This window comes from Pygoscelis adeliae, unplaced genomic scaffold (genome assembly GCF_000699105.1).
Source record: "Pygoscelis adeliae isolate BGI_AS28 unplaced genomic scaffold, ASM69910v1 Scaffold3, whole genome shotgun sequence".
Classification (NCBI taxonomy): Eukaryota; Metazoa; Chordata; class Aves; order Sphenisciformes; family Spheniscidae; genus Pygoscelis; species Pygoscelis adeliae.
Genome location: NW_008824446.1, coordinates 4,060,046 through 4,080,957, shown reverse-complemented (window position 1 = coordinate 4,080,957; position 20,912 = coordinate 4,060,046). Strand labels below are relative to the sequence as shown.

The 20,912-nt window shown below is 36.5% G+C and overlaps 1 protein-coding gene across 1 annotated transcript in view; it reads right to left on the bottom strand.

Moving 5' to 3' along the window:
- Nucleotides 1–20,912, bottom strand: part of DPH6 (diphthamine biosynthesis 6) — a 215,350-nt gene that overhangs the window by 33,606 nt on the left and 160,832 nt on the right. Inside the window, exon 13 of the mRNA XM_009320992.1 lies at nt 11,283–11,688. Within this exon, the coding sequence (XP_009319267.1) occupies nt 11,283–11,688 (406 nt within the window). The remainder of the gene's footprint in view (nt 1–11,282; nt 11,689–20,912) is intronic.

Here is a 20,912-nt window from a genome sequence, read left to right as displayed (position 1 = left end):
TTGGGTGGTAAGGTTCTTTGCAAATCATATACTCTGACCTCCCTCATGCTCAGAGCAGGGGTAACTTTAGACATTAGACCAGTTTGCTGAGGGCCTTGTGCAGTCAGGTTTTGAAGACCTCCAAGGTGGAGGTTCCACAGCCTCTGGGCAGCCTGTGCCAGCACGCAACCACTCCTGTGGAGAAAAATTAATTCCTTGTGTCCAACTGGAATCTGTCCTGCTGCACCCTGTGACTGTTGCTCCTTGTCCTTTTCTGGTGCATCTCTGAAAAAATCCTGTCTCCTCTGCAATGCCTATCAAGGTAAAGGAAGACTGCAATTTGGTTCCTCCATAGCCTTCTCTTCCCTAGGTGGACAAAGCCAGTTCCTTCAGTCTTTTCTCATATATTCCATACGCCACTCACCTGACCTTTTATTTTAGTGGCTCTTTCTCCAGTTTGGTGATCTCTTTCTCTTATTATCATATCTTCGTATTCCAGGTGTGCCAGCCCACCTCCCTCAACCTGCTGGCCACACTCCTGCCATTCAGAAATAATGTAGGAAGAGAAGGAATGTTCTCATTTGTTACAATGGAGAAAATTTACCTGTTCTCCAATTAGCCAATGTTGATACTCTAGACTTAACAGTGCGAGTAGAAAAGAAGTGCCTGAAGGGACTACGTTATAAATGTGCTTTCAGTGTCGCTGAATTAGAGCTATTAATTGGATTTTAACACAGCAGATATGATGCATTACTAGTAAAAGCTGAGCAAAGTCCAAAGGAAGGAAAAAAATACCAATTTTTCATTGCTTGTTTTTCTAAGGATTGGAAATTTCTCAATTATACCTAATAACTTTATGCTATTTTAAACCTAAATTTATCAGAAATTTAAGGAGAAATAGACTATTGGGAGCACCACTGCAAATATTATGCAAAGTCAATTTGCATGAAGCGTGACAATGACAAAATACTTTCTTTTGATGGTTAGTTACAGCTGTTTTCTTGGATTAAAGTTACAGTGCAGATGGCAAAAACAACAAAACAAATTTTCCTCTTCACTTTTTCTTGGTGTAATGGCATCATTATATCAGATAACTCAAATGAAACCCCAAGCCCAACTTGTTAAATGGGTGGTAAGTCGTTGAACAAAATTATAATACTTTTATGGATGCTAAGCATAGTTTTTATGTATTTCCTCCTAAGTCAGAGTACGACTTTGAAAGGTGTTTCAGAAACAAAAACCCCCTCCTTTACAAACACATGCTGAAAATATTTTAATCAGAAATCTGATTTGTAATACTTCTAAAATTAAGACAATAATTATTAAGTGGTGTCCTTCATACCAGTTTCCAGTCACAGTTTTCCCAGAATTTAAGAGGCTGCAATCAACAGAAACTCCAGATCCACATTTTAGCAGCCTCAAAAAAAGAAAAAGCGTCTGTATCTTTTCATTTGCATAAAGAAAACAAGAGAAGGGATGTTCTTGAGTAATAACAATGAAAACAGTAAGCTGAGTATTTAGGATGCAAAGTTTGGCTCCACAGTCCAACTTTGACTGATTACGCACCAGAGGCAGTAAACACTGGAGACTTTTTTGCCCCAAACATACCTGTGGAGTACAAACAGGCCTTGTTTCCTTGCCCTGCCTTCTGTCTTCAGGCCTCCTCCCCAAGTCCAAAGGAGAGATGTCTTAGAAGGGGCAAGGGCAGGGGAAACAAATGGACAATGGGGTACAGAGGCATTTCATCACTTTTCACTCTGAGCAATAAATAATCCTCATGTCCATGCTGTCCCTGGGTTTCAGGAAGGTAGCTTCTTTCACTTCTGTTACCCATATGGACAAAAGATAAGATCTAGGCTATTAAAGCAAACTATGCCCACAGCATCATCTTCTCACACTGTTAAGTTTCTGCCTGCATTTGTGGTTTGAATCAGGGCATTATTTCTATTTCTTTTTTAGCTTCACATCTTTGTAAAGACTTATTCCATGCCATTAGATAACAAGATGATCTTATCTGTCTCCAAGCAAATGGCCAAACTTTTTGGATAACCTCAAAGACTGTTCAGATGCATTGTTGAGAGACTGCTGACAGCTGAATTTGATACCTGGTATGTTGAGCAAATATATCTGGACAGAGGAGAGAAGATACCATGTCCTACTGCTTGCAGGACAGAGGACTTCCACAGGGCTGACACTGGAAGAAGTTTCAAAAGGAATTTAAGCCATTGCCCATTTACCTATTACACTTATTAGCGCCCTTAGAAGTTAGATTTTTAGTAGCTGCTTATTTCTATGAAGTCCCAATGAGGAAAGCTAAGCATGACTTCTGATAGTCAAGGCACCTGACAAAACCTGATAGGCTCTATCAGTGTTGTCTACAGTTGGCAAAAGGCAAGATCTTACAGAAAGAAATTAACTTTGAGAGACTGGAGAAGGAAGAACTGGAAGGGAAACTGGAGAGGAAGTGGAAGGCTTTGAGGTAAGATTTATTGATGGTTTTGTCAGTGCTAGTTCTGACACCTGGCCTTTCCTCTTTCTGTTCAAGAGTGATGCCCATTACTGCTCTGAGCATGTAGACCAAGCAATGGGGAGATTTCAGTATCAGAACTGCAGTTATGAGGGCAATTTCTGGAGAGTGGACTCAGCAGAATAGCCCAAGCCTGGGAAACAAGGATCTGGTAATGCATCCAAAAGCTTTAGGAAACTGGAGGAGAAAAAACCACCATGGGAATAAAGATTTGTCAGCTTCTCACACATATTGCCAGGGCAGGAAAATTTCCAGTCTCAAATACTTAACTGCACATGTGAATTGTCACTTAACAGTACAAGGAGAAAGGAAGTTTGCAGTCCTAGTTTAATTAGGTCTATTGTCAAACCTAATAGTTTGACAGTCGGTAGATATAATACCCATTTTCCAGGCTATTGATATTAGCAGAGCTAAAAATCCTTGATTTCTCTGGACAAAAAATACTGAAGTACAGCTTCTGCTGTCAATCAGCATTACTTTCAAAGGTGGTTAGGAAAAGTTATCAGAGAAGAAGATTGAACTGGTACTTCTTAGTGCAGAGATTATGTCACAGAATGACTGACAACAGTCAGCCAGCCAATGGTCATTCAACCCTCCTGTGGATCATCCATTCGATGGGACAGCAGAGACATTGAACCAACCCAGGAACCTCCCCTATCCACCTACTCACTGATCTTCCTGCTATCATTAGAGTGTTGTTATTTATACTGCTATTGGTTGGAAAGGTAACTCTGTACACAGTTCTTCCTTGCAAAATTCACTCTTTTCTTTCATTGAATTATTTCTTAGGTCTGCTAGACAAAGAGCAAATGGCAAGCATTTTGGTACTAAAGAGGAGGAAATACAAAAGACAAGCTAGTCATGCCAAAGGTCCATCTAGTGCAGTATTCTGTTTCAAGCAATGGTCCTAAATAAATATCTAGAATGAGAAATAGCAAGGGAAGCAGGTATGGTATTATCCCCAGTTCACTTTCAGCCTACAATTATTTTAAGATCAGTGGACTTCCTAAGTCAGATGTAATCTCACTGGTTTAAACACCACGTTTTTTTTTCTTCACTTATAAATAAAAAGTAATATAAAGAGGGATCTGTACAAATGATGCAGAGGTCTCTAGAAATCTAAGTTCTTTCAATGTTTATTGATTTAGAATTGCAGAACTGGTGCCAAAATGTTGGCATGTTGAAATAATTTCAGAGAAAAACTTCCTATGTAATTGTAAACCGTAATCTGTGATGTGTCCTTAAAAACTGAGTTTGTCACAAATGGTTTCTGGATAGATAGACAGATCATATATGCCTCACATATTAAACACCAGATGATCCAAATTTGGCAATGATTGCATGCCTGATGTCATTGTTATAAGATGCTTTTATAGTTGTTCTCTGTCAACAAAGCACTAAACAAAGTTTCTCAAAATTAATTTTGACATTGTAGTAGGACGTCTGTACTTTATGCATTTTATGCACATATACAGACACTTATGCACATACGGATACCATGTATACATACACCTGTCTAGAAGATACCAGTTTTCCAGAAGAGTATAAATTTGTTCAGATTCCTTGTAGAGCTAATTATCAAAATTACCCCTTCTGACTCATTACAGAATAGGTTGGGTTCTCATTCCATGTTTCTTTACATCTGTTCTCTTAAGATTTTCACCTTGTAGCCTACTGCTTTTAACAAATTACAATATTTATTGAGATAACTTATTAACTAACACCAATCAGCAAAGCCACCTGGATCACCATAAAAAATGTCTAGCATCTTCCAAACTGATTATGTGAGGAAAGCAAATCAGTTTCTGACATGTTAGCAAACTTAGGATATTCTTCTTTATAATCTATGACTTTCTCTACAAAAAGTCTGCTTTCTGACAGGTCCATTCTGCCCTACAGGTCACTTCAGGGTACATCTTCAACAGGAAAATTAAAAAGTCCAGACAAATAATTCATTTGGTGAAAAGCTCAGGAGTGCTTCAACATAATGTGAAAACATGATAGGAGGGACAGTGTAACCTATAAATGTATCTTAGATTTTAGTGGCAGAAATTCTGAAAGAAATATGAAGTTGTACACAGTAGCTTTAAAACAACCTTACCAATATATTGCTAGTGTTCTGTATCAAGGATAAAAGGTATTTGTTGTAGCTCAATCTTGGGTCAAGCAATTAAGGAATTTACTTCCATTTAAAGTTTTAGTCAAGATTTTTATGTATGACTGTGCAATACCTAACCTTTAGATGTCACATGCTGTCTACTTTGAATAAGGACGAGTTCTAACTTTGCTACCTGGCTTTGGCACTGAGTGGTTGAATTTTTCTCAATCTAGTACCTGTGCTCTTAAAAAATAAATTTCCCATCCTAAAGGACAGAAGGCCACTGCCCTAAAGTAGCATCTAATATATTTTAAGCTGCCTCACAGGCATAAAACACTTTCCCATGCAAATTCAGTGAAGACGCAACATTACTATTAAAACAATTTCCCCATGTCATTGATAGCGAACAAAAAAATCTTTCCCCATAATTTTATGTGAGATGTTCTGCTAAAAATATGTATACAGTGACTTGCAGTAGATAAAATAACAGCACAACCTTGAAAACTGATATAAAAAGTTTAAAATTTCAGCATGTTAACAGTAATTTAATATATCAGATCTCTTGACTGGATGGTTTGGGTAGCAATAGCAAGATTGCAAAGCCACCTCTGTGGCTCAAGACCAAATTTAGCTACTTTTACCCTTTTAAAATGTCATTTCAAACACACTCATGAATCACATCAGTATTTCCTAATTGCTTATGTATATTATAATCTGATTCATTTCCCCAAGTACTAGTTTAATCTTTTTTTTTTTTTTTTTTTTTTTTTTGAGCAGCAGCAATGTAGGTCTGCTGCTTGAACTATTATACTTGGCAAATTCTTTGTTTTCTTAACAGGAAACTCAAGAAATTTAAAGTGACATTTTCCTCTTCTTTCAGGTTGGAAACTGTTCTCACATTTTCCATTTCCTAAATTAATAGAATTTCGTAGAAACCAAGTTCAATTGTTACAGCCTATTTCAGACAGCATCATGATATTTAAAAAATATTTTTGTTTGACCAAACTATATATGTTAGTCACAACAACTACTTCACTAGTTAGTGGCTGCAAAGCTAGATTTCAAAAGAACCAACACTTAAACATTATCAATACTTATGTACCTGCTTCATTGTTACTCAGTAAACAGTTCTTAATGACTGTTTATTTTCTACTCACATGAGTAGTTCTCCATGACTGCTGAGTAAATATTCACAGGAGAACATGTAGGCCTGTGCTCAAATGTTTGGAGGTTGAGGTTCCAGCTGACCCCATGGGAAGTTGTTTCCCAGTGTATAAGGGCATATCCATCAAGAAAGTTAAGTTCAGATAAATTCCCAGTGTGAATTTAAAGTGCATTAGTTAAAGAATATTAAAATCTAATGCACATGTACATATGTTATTAAGAAAACGCATCTTGGTATCTTCACTTGATCTTCTTCCATTTTTCTACACCACATAATGTGTATCTACCAGTACTGGAAACCGTGTTTTGGAAAACATCTGGCAAATATCTTGATAAGGCAGTATTTTAATAAATGGAATACTTTAAATCTTATCAGATGGAAAACCTTTAGTTTAAAAGCAGTATGTTGTACATGCGGCAGGGTGTTACTACGTCAGTGCAAGGATTCCTAACTGAGTGCCTAATCACCAGGGCTTCTCTTTCAACAGAAGAAACAGTCCCATTTCAAGCAAGATTTTCTACAGTCCAGTTGAACTATACTTGACCCATATTAGAATTTTTTTTAAACTATAGTATCATTGAAACTTGATAAACACGTAAGTACTAAAAGCCTTTTAGTCCTAAGCGTTTACAGTGTACAGCCACATTTAAAACTAATTATATATTCATTTTAATGCTGCTACCAGATTGTCTTTCTATTCCTGTTCTCTTTTGCCTTTTTATATTCCCACTTCATTTTTTCTATAGTATTAAAAAGGGATTATGTAATATGATGTTCTGGTGAATGCAGGACCTTTTCTACTCCCTAATAAATATTCAAAAATATTTTGCATACATCCTGTGAACAAGGCTTGTGAAATCGTAATGGGATGACTTATGAACATTCATCTTTCCTATACGGAAGTATAATCTAGTCAAGTGGATGGTATAGCAAATCATCCTGACGCGTTTATATTAATGCATATTTAAATGAGAATATGAAAGAAATAGTCAAATTTATGTTAAAGAATTCTAAAGGCTTAACAGCATCTTACTAAGTATATATGTCAGCTTAATCTAATCCTCCTACTTCTAACACGTTCTGTGGTCTCAGCACGGTGCCCATAATGCTCTCGTATGTTATGAGGGATTGTCTCTGAGAAGTTCACCATCAGTACTACACTTTGTTCAATAAAACTTTACATCTGGTCTTAGGATGACAGAAAGCTATCTGTCTCAAATTTGCATTACAAAACTTTAGCTTCTTTTGACATCAGTAACACTGGCTATAATAATTTCCAATAACCTGTCACAATATGCAGAGTATACATATTCCTGGTTCTCATCTTACTGTGTCAGGTACAAACAAATTTCTCTCATTTATTTGGACAGTTTTAAATCAATGACAATTTCTTTGCACCAAAAAAGCACTCATCTAATCAGAGGCTCATTTGAGAAGATCTGTGGCAGTATTTCCTCCTTTCACTCCAATGATTTTAAGTTCTAATCAGAAAAAAGTACCTTTATTCTTTTCCATGTTTTTGCTAGAGGAGACAATACATTGCAATTCAAGATCTTACAAGAATTATTGAAGACTACTTGCTAATCTTATGACATGATGGAAGTCCACCTGAAATCCACTGAGACTGGAACAGTTATGTCCTCAACCATCTCTCTTGATTTCTGAGACATGATAATTTCTGTCTTTTCCATTATAGATATATCTGTCTGATGTGTTTCACGTTAAAAATATTTGAATAGCAGTGTCTAGCATCCCCTGCTATGTTATTAATATTATCTTTCCTCAGCAGACAATGCATCTGATGGTAGTTGAAGACTCCAAAAGGACAGACCTACTTGTGGGATTAACAATGTCTAACACATGTCGGAGATCAAACATGTCACCAACGGATCATCATACAAATGGTTAGCAACCAGCCCTACCTGAGCTGAATTAATAAATGGCAACTGAAAAACTGCTCTCAGTATCATTTGTGTTCTGGCAGCCACATCAAGGAAACTATTTTTTAAAAGTCCGTGAATTAGGCCTGCAGATTTTCAAGTCAAGATCACTACATTTCTGCTTTGTCCTGTGTCCTGGTAAAATGCTATTCTGTATTTGAAAGACAGTTTTACCAACTATCTGATCGGTAGCATAAGTAAATTCTGATACCCACTTAGACATACTCTGCAACAGAAAGTAACCTTTGGAGGTAGTAGAAATCACCACAGAGACATCCAAATACCCAAAGTATCTTAGGGCAAGTCTACAGAGATAGGTATGAGCAAGTTTTGGCCATGCTCAGAGCTGACAAGAGACAAACCAGTGCCATTCTGGAAGCCAGTACTGTTCCCTCTTCTGACTTGCTACATTCAGATTCATGCATTCTATAAGCAGAACAAGCTTATTTGAACTTGCCTAAATCTATTATTTGTATGTTTCAAATTCTATTCAGGTAATGAATTAAACTTCTGGGTAATGTAAAACATGCCTTTTTTCCTCCCTTGGTCCTGAATCCAGATTTAGGAAGAAGGCTGACAAGCTAACGGGCTGTTGTAGATGAAACATGAGGACCACCTTAAGGTTCAAGAAAAGGAAAGCAGGAGTACACTATGAGAAACTGGAAGAAGCTGTGGTCATCAGAATTTAACAATCTCTAACACCTTGGGCTGGCATTATAGGCAGGTTAAAATATCACTGGATTCAAAAGAAAGACCCGATATTAGTTCTGGTATATTACATCTGTGAAGCACACTAAATGACACACACATTTGCAGTAGTTCTGCCAGTCAAAACTAAAGACTGCCAATAATAACTGAGAAGATAAAACACAGACTATGTCATCTTGCTTATGGACACTGTCTGGGGGATACTGAAATGAAAGGGAACATCTTGGAGACCTTATACAGTGTTTTTTTTAACTGAGAGTTAATATATATGTGTGAGTACATTTTTAAATTATGAGAAGTATAATTATATAATTGTACAAAAGACAGTCAAGGACATAGTTCAGTAATATGCTGCATCCTTTGGAAAGCTGCGGAGGCTTTACTGGAGAGTACATGCCTTTCAAGGCTCCAAGGACACATATTAGCAGAACATTTAAATACGTCCCTGTGTCTTAACAATATATTAAAAATCAGTCTTCTGAGTTTGAATCAGAAACAGTATATATATAATAGTCTTGTATCAGATCGAAACTATCAGTAAGACACACTTCAGCAACAACTATTTTAATTTCAGAAATTATTTTCAAATATATAGCCTATTTCTTCTTCCCATTACATGAACTTTCTGGAAATTTTTCCTAAGTAGAAAAAAGTTATTTTTAAATTCTTCATCAATGAATTAGTGCTACTTGTAAATTTAATGTATTCTATATATTCTACAGATTTGCAAGAATGTATTTCTTACCAGTGGGGATAATGATAAAATTGCTATAATGACAGGAATTATTATGACAGTGCAGAGATCTGAACACAACCAGAATGAATATATGACAATCACAACAAATCTTTCTATGTCTATGCCTTTGGTAGTATAACATGAATGGAACTGAATCAAAATTTTATGCACACTATTTATACATTATATTGAGCAATATATTTAATAAAGCAAATTAAATTTATTTGGAAGTAATTATTCTATGGCCTGAGAAATATGAGAAAGAGAGCAGGCAAAACGGTAATGTTAATCCCATGCCAGGAACATGTTTTATCAGGTTTCCTTTTAGCTCTTAAACAAGATGTAGTAAAAACAACAACATTCTGTCAGACTATATGTTCATTCCTTGCTTCCTGGATTAAATATGCTTATTCTACACCACATTTTTATAGCTTTCAATTCCTGTACTTTAAATCTATTAAACAATGTCAAGTTGAATTTTCGTCAAAAACTGCTGCAGGTTAAGAAAAAAAAAATAGGACAGTAGAATATTTGAGGGCTAACATTTATGTCAGTTAATTAATATGGATCAGTTGTGGTCTGCAAGGATTTTTAAAGTGCATGCATGTTTTAGATAAATATAGACTAAGGATCTGATTTTGTTCCTTCTCAAATTGATAACAAAGCTCTTACTGATTTCAATACAAGTATGGTCTACCAGTTTTGTAGGCCTGACAGATAAACTAAGCTTTTGTGCTCTTGCATAAAGTTAGTTGTCCCAAATTCATCATAGCCCAAAATACAGATGTACAACATAAGAAATAAATTATAGTTGTGACGTTATATTTATTGTTCTGTATTCTCTTTACTTGGTAAGTGAATGAGATTTTGAAAAAATAAACATTGGGAAAAAACAGTAAATTTGTTTGGTTAGCAAGTTCTATTTAAATAAGTTGGTAAGAAAACAGCCCATGTTCAAAACCAGACACCCTCTAATCTAGAGGATACAACCATTTCCTTGTTTTAAAACATTAATATTTCATTATTTATTCTCAAAAGAGTGCCTGTTAGCACACAGAATTTGGTTATTTGAACATAGTTCTAGATCGTGACAAAAATAGGCTACCAAATGGACAACCGTTCGAAGACTTTTATGCAAAAGATTCATTCTCCCTATGTTCGACGTGAAGTGGCTGGATTTCTCAGCAACTTCTCTTTCATGGAATCACAGAATAACTCAGATTGGAGCAAGATTGTCTAATCCAACCTCCTACCCAAAGTCAGGTCAGCTGTGAGATCAGAACAAGTAATCCAGGGCTTTATCCTGTTTGGACTTCAAAACGTCCAAGAATAGAGCCTTTCTATATGAGAAGCATTCCTGGTAACCAGAAAAAGAACAAGCATATTTTAATCGTAGAATCATAGAATCGCTTAGGTTGGAAAAGACCCTTAAGATCATCAAGTCCAACAGTTAACCTAACACTGCCAAGTCCACCACTAAACCATGGCCCTAAGTGCCACATCTACACGTCTTTTAAATACCTCCAGGGTTGGTGACTCAACCACTTCCCTGGGCAGCCTATTCCAGTGCTTGACAACCCTTTCGGTGAAGAAATTTCTCCTAATATCCAATCTAAACCTCCCCTGGCACAACTTGAGGCCATTTCCTCTCGTCCTTTCACCAGTTACTTGGGAGAAGAGACCGACACCCACCTCGGTACAGCCTCCTTTCAGGTAGTTGTAGAGTGTGATGAGGTCTCCCCTGAGCCTCCTTTTCTCCAGGCTAAACAACCCCAGTTCCCTCAGCCGCTCCTCATAAGACTTGTTCTCTAGACCCTTCGCCGACTTCGTTGCCCTTACCTGGACACGCTCCAGCACCTCAATGTCTTTCTTGTAGTGAGGGGCCCAAAACCGAACACAGTATTCGAGGTGCGGCCTCACCAGTGCCGAGTAGAGGGGGACAATCACTTCCCTACTCCCGCTGGCCACACTATTTCTGATACAAGCCAGGATGCTATTGGCCTTCTTGGCCACCTATCCTTGAAAGGCACTTCTAAAATGTCTTCTTCCAATGAAACCTTATGTAGAAGTAAACAAAAATTACCTTATGCTTAGTATAAACACCTGGTTTCTGTCATCATAAGTCTTACCTGTTTGTAGTGTTTCAGCATCAAAGACATCCTCCTTGAAGAAAGCTCTAAAAGACAAAGGAGTTGCACTGCAATCTTCTGAAAGTTTCTCAACAGCTTGTCTAAACATAGCAATTAAGTCATCAAGAGGTCCATCTAAATCAAGCTGAGAAGTGGACGGTGAAATCAAGCTCAGACGTACAGAGATTGATGCACACGATGCAGAACTAGACTCCACAGATTCACACTCAATTTGGAAGCCCTCTGACAACTTCTTCATTGCAAAATGTTTTCTTTGGAGTGGATCATCAACGACTGCAACAACATGCCATTCAATGGCAGCATCTCTGGGTAGGTGAGATATTACAACCACAGCAAGCAACCCACACACTGCAGTTACATCATGATATGTCTCTGAATCTTCAACCTAAAAGATAAACAAAATATCGTGGATATTACAGAGCTGGTAGAAATTAATATTGCTCTTCTTCAGCTGATATATTCAAAAAAGTATGTGCAGTACAGTTATTTCATGGAGACTGTTTTTTCCCTAAACTTTCCTTCTTACTGAAAAGTCATCTTGAGCAATTATGAATTTGTCTGACAGTTAATATTTGCTCATTTTTGCAATCTCAAACTACTAGTATGCCTGTACCATTTAAAAAAATGCTGATCATAATGTATTTTGCACTCATTTTACAATCAAAAAAAGTCTTTTTGCATACAGTAACTTTTTTCCGTACCAACGGTTCTGAAGAACAGAAATGGTAGGAACTACCGAAACTACAGAAATGAGTTAGTAAAGCACATAAGATTTATTTTAAAAGTTGGAATACTAAAGACACACTTCAGATACAGCAAAGATACAGTTCAGATAGTCCTGAACAGCAGAATGATATCCAACAAACCCTCTTAAAAGATAAAACATGTTTTCTTAATAGCGGAGCTCATTTAGAAAGTATATTTAAATTTTTTTCACATCAACCAGCACATTTAATTAGCTAACTTGGTAAGCAACTCTGAGTAACTAAGTTCTTTAATACCGTCAGAAGAAAAGGAAGTGGGACAGGCTTTCTGCTTACTACTTTGTAAAAATTTTAGTATAAATTGCACTGTAGCATGTTAACAGGTATAGGAAGTGAATATAATGTTTCAAAATACTGAAACACTCTTCCATGAGACAGAGGAAGAAATTGTGACTTTGTAGCCATTTCAACCCAAATGAATTGTACCTATGCGCATTTAGCACTACCTTTGAATTAATAACAAACCTAAGATGAGTTCATAAAAGAATTATTTGTCCCTGTATTGTTGCTATGTATTCAATCCTTTTTCATCTGAAGACAAACAAAAACAACCTTAGAGCTTTAAACTAGGAACAATACATTGTGGTGTGTTGACTCCACCCAGCAGCTAAGCACCACACATCTGCTTGCTTACTCCTTCCCTCCTCAAAGGCACAGGGGAGAAAACTTGAGGATCAAGATAAAGATGGTTTAATAAGTGAAGAAAAAAGGAAGAAGGAGAAAAACAAAACAAGCAATGCAAAGGCTATTACTCAACACCTCCCCACCAGCAGACTGATACCCACCTAGACAGCGAGCAATAGCTATCCTCCCAAAGACTCCTCCCCTTAGTTTTTATGGCTGAATATGATGTTATATGGTGTGGAATACCCCTTTGGTCAGCTGGGGTCAGCTGTCCCGGCTGTGTCCCCTCCCAACTTCTTGTGCACCCCCAGCCTACTTGCTGGCAGAGCAGTGTGACAAACAGAGAAGGCCCTGACGCTGTGTAAGCACTGCTCAGCAATAGCTAAAAACCCTGGTGCATTATCAACGCTGTTTTGGTCATAAATCCAAATCATAGCACCATACAGGTTGCTATGAAGAAAGTTAACTCCATCCCAGCCAAAATCAGTACACACATTTAGGTCTGCTGTTACCTTATACTTAAATGCATATACTCATACACCTATTATGCATACAACAAGGTCTATTTATGGAAAGCGACCCCATTTTATGATATACATACTCTCAAAAAGGATGAATTTACATGAACTTATCAGCTGTCTGAACACACTTTTTTTTTTAACAACTGTTCAAATATTTGAACAGTTGAAATGCTTATTCTGGCCAGCAGATTATTTTTTTTCTTACTTTTTCCTCTATTTTTATGGAGAGAGAATATATTAAGCATTTTTAATATTACTGACTTACACCATCTTCTTTGTGTACACAGATAATAACTTTTTTTAGATACCCATTTGCTTATACCTCAGTATATACTGGTAATATTGTCCATTGCCTGACCTCTGAAAGCAAAAATAATAACAAGGCAAACTTGTCATTTTGCCTGAAGTCGATAAGGCCATATAACTCACAGTACCTTCAATTCACAAGCTCAATTTTCATCCACTCGCTCTCAACTTTGAGAGGAAGAAATAATTACAGGTTACAGGCACTTTATTTCAAAATTCACTCACAAAGTTATTGACAAGCATTTTGCACAGAATATCTTTGATGCTTGACCCTTGTGAGCTGTTTACATGAAAAATGCTCTTACATCTGTATTAATGATAGTAGAGTCTAATTCTATACCAAACATGTAGCAATTGCTTTAGCATTTCTGTTTTTGATATGGGAACAAAAATAGGGATAATTTGTCTCAAATTGCAGTCACTTCAGTCATAATAAAATCTCACTGAGTACTGTTTGCTTTCAGTACTTTCATTAGGCTAGCTGGGGCTGTTATTAAGGTACCAACACATAAATGTTATATTAGCACTTAACAGGAGGAGCACAGTATTATCCTCTAGGAGATGAATTCTAACCTTGTCAATATAATTCTGCTCTGAGTGCTGTAAAACAGTTTGAAAAGATGAAATACTGGAGCTCTGCACTGAGGAAAAAAAAAAGTCATGCTCATTCAGGCTTAAAGGCCACTTTGCTGGCCCAAGGTGCTGAGGTACTGTTTAGAAAAAAAGTCTAAAGAAGCTCTCTCAGGTCACATCAAGCACTAAGACAAATTTTTCTACTTCCCTGTACTTGTCTTAGGTTGTTAAATCAATTACTCACTATTTCTGCTTGCCTTCAGCTGCCATTTAGAATATGAAGAACTACATGAAAATTAAGGCCAGGAGAAAGAACATTTCCAAATTTAACAAATGAGAATCATTCTGAGTGAAAGACTATTCACGGTGCACCTGTACAGTACCATAGCACTCATAACCTTTAACTTCAGAGTTTGCACAAAGCACAAGTGATGGAGCTACTGGGGACTAATAATCTTTCATCAGCTGCTACAGAATCTTACAGAAATACTTCTAACAATGACCTCTTCTGACTTATTTTCAAGAAATCGCTGACATTTGTGTTGTACATGGATGCTGCATTTATGAGTCACCTTTCAGAAATTTACAACTGTCTTAAACAGCTGAATATCTTTATGATAGGCTGTCTAGTAAATGAGGATGAATATATAAGGTCTGCTAAGAAACTCTATTCATATGATGCTGGAACAAATAAATAAATATTAGAAGTGAAAATTAAGAGGAATTATTTTATGACTAGGTTGCTCTTTACAATTGATTCTGCTCTCTCATCAATGAGATCCAGCACTTTTGCCAGACAGCTGTGGTACTACGAAGAAAAACATGTTTTTAGGGTTCTTGCCCAACGATACTGTTGTAGACTGTTCTATAAAGGAGCACAGGTTTTGGCCTACTCCTTCTACATTTTCACAGTCTTGGGAAAAAAAAAATTGAGGTAGAAGAGGAAGCAGTTTGGCTTGTAATCCTTGAAGAAGAAATGACAAATAATTCTTGGGAACCTTTGTAAAATTTTTATTACTGAGAGATGAGAAAACACTGTTGGGCCAAACACTGTTGAAAGCAGTGATTCCTTAAAGTATGTTTAACCCGAATTTAAAAATCTTTGCAAATTTCATTAGACTGTAGGTGTAGCTGTCATCTAAAGGTATTTGCCCTTAAACACTTATCTCCTAGCTACCAGTATTCAAATGACTTTCAATTCATGGGAGAGAGTCTGCCTGTTGAAGATCCCCATTTCCAGTCGTTAGCTTTTCCACAGGATTTAATCCTTTCTAAGAACAAATACTGCAAGGTAACTTGGCACCAGGAAAAGTTCGGATGCCATAGGGGAAAAATGACTGCAAAAGTTCATTGTTTGACTGCTGAGATAATATGGAAACGGATGCTGCTTCTGTGCTACACTTTTACATGATCTGATTCAAAGAGGGCTGGAGAAGGAAGCCAGGTAACATCCTTTGGCTGTGCAGGAGACAGCCTCTGAAAATAAATTATTCTGTAACAATGTCTTCTTTCAGGAACAGATGCAAACTGGACCATCTCAGAGGCCACACTATGACAGGACTCTGATTCTGTCATGCTATGAAATGGTAGATCCCAAAACTTTGGACAAAGATTTGATACAAGTGATTTAGCTCTCACTGGATCTCATGTCAGACTGCCCTTAAAACATGATTCATAATATCCTCCCTCTGCCAACAGGATCATCTGCTACTCAATTTATCAAAGCTGGGAAAGATGGAGTCCCAGAAAGTTTGGAAAAGCAAGCAAAAAACTAGATTTTTCTAAATACATGCATTGTATCTATATCATTCCCTATCCAGAGGGCTATGAACAGTCTCTTTTTTTAACACTTTGCTTTGAAAAAAACCACAACTCAACAAAGGACTTTTCCCACCATGAAGAAAATACTGATACTCTTCTGGTGATACAATACACATTTCAATAACTCAGGGGAAAAACAGAAGGTAATGGAGTAGATTTTAGGAGGATTGAGAATGTGACTCTGTTATTTACCTGATATTTTATAATACCAAAGTGGGTTGATGCCATATTACTGTAAACACTGAGAAGAGTGCCATGCTAAGCTAAGTAACACCTTCGAAAGTCTTCATCGACTGGTTAATAAAGAATCAAAGCAGTTGATAGCAGTCAAGAAAGAAAGTAAAACAGTATGAATTCTTGGGAAAGGAATAGAGAACAAAGTGGGTAAAGTGGGTAACATTATGCCACTGTAGAAATTACAGTTCACCTGCACCTTGAGTAAGAAACACAACTCTGGATCTCTCAACTGAAAAATGACATATTAGACCCAGAATGTGTTCAGAGGAGGACAACAAGGATGATCAAAAGCTCTGGAGGGTCTGACTGGAAATGTTCTCCAGCCTTCTTAAGGAGAATATGACAGAGGTTTACAAAATCATACATGACATAAGAAGGTTGTTAGGGATAAGAATTGATTTTGCACGCTTGTCTTTCTGTACAAGAACTACGGATCATCAAACGACATTAGTAAGAGCATGGTTTCAAACAGAACGATGGTGGGTGACACCTGGAATTCCTTGATGGAGAATGCTGTGGTTGCAAGAACTTTACAGGGATTCAAGGGGAGCCTGAACAAGTACTCAAACACAGATTCAGTGGGGATTATAAAAAAGACATATTAAAATTCTTAGTTAATTCTTAATTTATACAATAGTTAATAATTTATATAAAAATTAATGATTTATATAACTATTAAAATTAATTTAATTAATTTAAATATGAATTAAAATAGTTTGAAGTTGGGAGAATATTAGAGTGGATATATGCTTTTCCTGATTTTGCTAGTCACATCTGCTTAGGGCTCCTGTTTGGAGTCAGAATACTAAGCAGAGCCTACACCATTATGGCTATCCTTATGTTCTTACATAAGAATTTATCCTTAATGTTGATACCAGTGGTGTGTTTGGTGAAGAAAAACAACTGGGCTTTCTTGACTGGACTGGTTGAATTTTCACAACTAGTCCCTTCCAACAACTAGTCCTTTCCTATATTTCTGTAATTCTAAGGGAGTTTTATGTTCATCTGTGATATTCCAGACTGATTTTATAGAAGCAGAAGAATGCATATAACAGCTCTGAAGTGCTTCTTCAGCTAGTTGAGCAGAGGTATCGGCATCAGAATATTGGGCTGGAAGAAGTGGGAGTTTGATGTGATTACTCTTGGCCTCTTTCTGAGAAAAAAAAAATGCTTTCTCTTCTCCTTTTTCCCAAAGCAGAATCACAGAGAGAACTGGAATCCCGCTTTTAGGGGGGCACATATATCTTAGTCCCTGCTTATACTGATAGAGACAGCACAGGCAACCAAAACACAACAGACTGTCCCAGACAGTGCCGAGCAGGACCTTTGTCTGCTTTAGGCACCTGCCACAGGAATGGGGATCTTAAGCCCTATTACACTGGAGCCACCCAGACAGTCTGCTGTGTTTTAACCCCTCTAACAAGGTTGTGCAATGGATGCTTAACTCAAATCTGCAACAGTATAAGGATGATTGGCTGGAAATAGAAGGGGTCGAAGGGCTTGGCTGAAAACTTATTGAAGGCCACAGTACTACAGTTATCAAATGACATCCAATTCAGTAAGTTATCTAATAATGAGAAATGAGAATGGAAACTCTTCCTATACTTCATATTCATGCATAGGCTGAAGCTGAAAAGGTAGCTTGGTAGAAACATCCCTTAGCTAACACTTTTATGAACATGTTTAATGCAGAAATACAAACCCTTTCGTATCACAAGAAGGAAGGTTAACAACAGAGGTTGTCGATTGGTTTTTAAACTTGTAATTAACCTGTATATCTCCATTAAAGTAAAACGGTTATCTGAACTGCTGTGTGCATAATGCTTTCCTGAGCTTTGCTCACACACAAGAAGTTATCACGTTGGTTCATAGTATTACCAAGTCCTTGCATTTTGCATGCCTTAGTTCTTAGTAAAGATTCACTTGATTTTCATTGCGCATATTCAGGAGAGCTACAGAATACTCTTATACTAATGAATGCCTAATGCATTCACAATGCCACTACAAAACAAACCAGAACCCAATGCAATGAGCATAGTTAAATGAAAAATGCTGGGCTGTAAGGGTTGTAAAATAACTTATAGAGAGTGTGGTTTTAAAAGTGCTAACCTTAAAAAACAATTTTTCTATCTAATAGTGTTTTTTTTAATTAAAAAAAAAAATCAAAGGCAGACCTATTAAAATTCCAATGAAAACACAGGAATAATGAGTATAGGACAAACCTATACTCAATCCATTGTATAAGCATTTAACTATTTTACTTAATTTAATTGAAAAAGGTACACATTTAAATTTGTTTATTTTGAAAATCCTCCATTTGTTCCAAATGAGAAATATTCTTTTTGTTGTGTAAGGACTAAGGTCTACCTACCTCACCGCTGCATATGGAATCAGGCTGTAAGAGACAGAGATGAATGCGTAATTGCTATCTCTACAAAGAATTGACTTGGAGAACAAAAAGAAAGATACTGTGATGTTACTTTTAGAAGCTGAGTTTATGAAAACCTTCTATGGTATGCATTATTACACCATTATAGCGGCAAGATTAATGTGCCTTTAAATAATACATTTAAAATTTCTTTTACACTGCCTGCATTAAACAGAGTGCATCAAACTCCTGAGATCCAGTTTAAGCTTTGCTAGAGAATCTCTCACAACAATAGGTTTATGACTTTAAAAAGTAAAGATTCCACTAGGAAAACTGCATAAGAATAAAAATGTCAGTTCCTGAAGGAAGTAGGATAGAAGCAATCCTTTTCAACATCCTAGTTCTTCTAATAAATAGGCCACATGCATTCCTGGTACAACACGCCAAAATTCAAAGAATGAATACCACAGTGTTTTATAACAATAAAATTGTTAAGAATATTCTTTTTGCAAAGCGTACAAAAATAAGAAACTCTGTCATTTAGTGTTCCTTCCTGAAATAAAACAGATTATTTGCTGCATGCCAAAAATATATTAACACAAGACTGGCAAGGCTAAAAATGAGGTCTTATAAACCTGAATATTTATCATGCAATAAATACTGTTAATATAAAAAGAAACAAGTTCTCCAGAAATTTTAATCCTCTCTACTCCACAATGTGTTGGACAAAGCTGATGGTAGTTCAGTTACCACTGTGTCAAGTAGAAACTATTTTGTACAATGTCAACTGGAAGACTGAGCCTGTACTTACTTGGTGTTACTGAACCAGGGATAATCTAGACAAAACAAGGTGGTTCTTTATTTTTAGCACATTTTGCAGAATAATTTATTTTTTGTGCAGTCTTTATCTTTAAAAAACAGAAACATGAAAAGGGGAAAGTAGATACAGGGGAACAATAGATACAGGGTATATAAATTTAGAGGCAGTACTATTTCTAAGGGTACTTTTAATCAATTTTTTTAATTTGAATGAATTTCAAATTAATGTCATCTCTCAATATAAGGATTATATTTCCACATGCTGGCATTTGGAAAAAAAATCCAAATTAAGTTTTCTTTATAATAATTGTGAAAAATTCTGCATGCAGGTATGGCAGTGATGCTAAATTGATTATTAGATATTAAATGGTCAGCAATTAACATGCCAAGCACAACAGCTTAACTTTTCCCAGAGAGGCATTTTGCAGGTGAATAAAATGAGCATACCTCAAGTTTTATTACCAAGAGCGTAGGAAATCTGAAATCTATACAATATATTGCTGGCTATTATTAGGATTTGTCAAGGTGATGGGCTAAAATTTTATGGTAGTTAACCAAGTATGTCAGAAGAAACTACCACAAAAATTAACTAACATCACTCTTAGGGCCCAAATCCCACAATAAATCTAGCGTAAATTTGATTCTCTAAGTTGAGAGAGCTTTTTGGTGCATACAGGATATGTTTAAGTCTTTGCAGAACCATAGCTTTCACGATGAATGGTCTCTGAATAGTACTGCTGTAACCATATGTAAGCATCATGTAGAAAAGATAAGCAAATATGGAAACTCATGAAAACAGAAAGCGTTAATAAGAAATCAGATCAATAACTACATATGATCGATAGCTTATATCACTCAAACAGAATAATTTAGCATCTTGCTATTCTATCTTTTACCATTATTGTCAACAGAAGCCAAGAAGTGGTATAAATTTTTGTCACTTCTGTGTGATAGACAAAAGGGCACAGCTGACATTAAAGACCTAACCTTATAAGCTCTGTTTTGATTACATTTAGTGCATAAGGACATCATTTGCTTGTTAAGTTTGCTTCTCTTTTCTATTGTTGGATCCCTGTTTTTTCATCCTTTCATTTCGGAAACTCTGAGCAGCTCTGCGACATGATCAAAATAAGAGCAATCAGAATCACATTTCCATGAAGACATAGTCAGCTTTGAAGGAGTCTCCAGAACAAACAAACAATTGAAAGCCTGAAGAATGTATACAAATTCTGTAATAACTAGGCTAACACCTCTGCTTTCTGGGCTTACCAACCTGTAAGTTTTCTTGAAAAGTAAGCTCAAATAATTACTTGTTAGAATAAATTGAAAGAAATAGAGAAAAATGCAAACTGGTCTGCTGAAAGAAAGACACAGACATTTGCATGCACAGTAATGGAGAATAATAGAATCATAGAATCATAGAATCATTAAGGTTGGAAGAGACCTCTAAGATCATCGAGTCCAACCCCCAACCCAACACCACCACGCCCACTAAACCATGTCCCTAAGCACCTCATCTACACGTCTTTTAAATACCTCCAGGGATGGTGACTCAACCACTTCCCTGGGCAGCCTA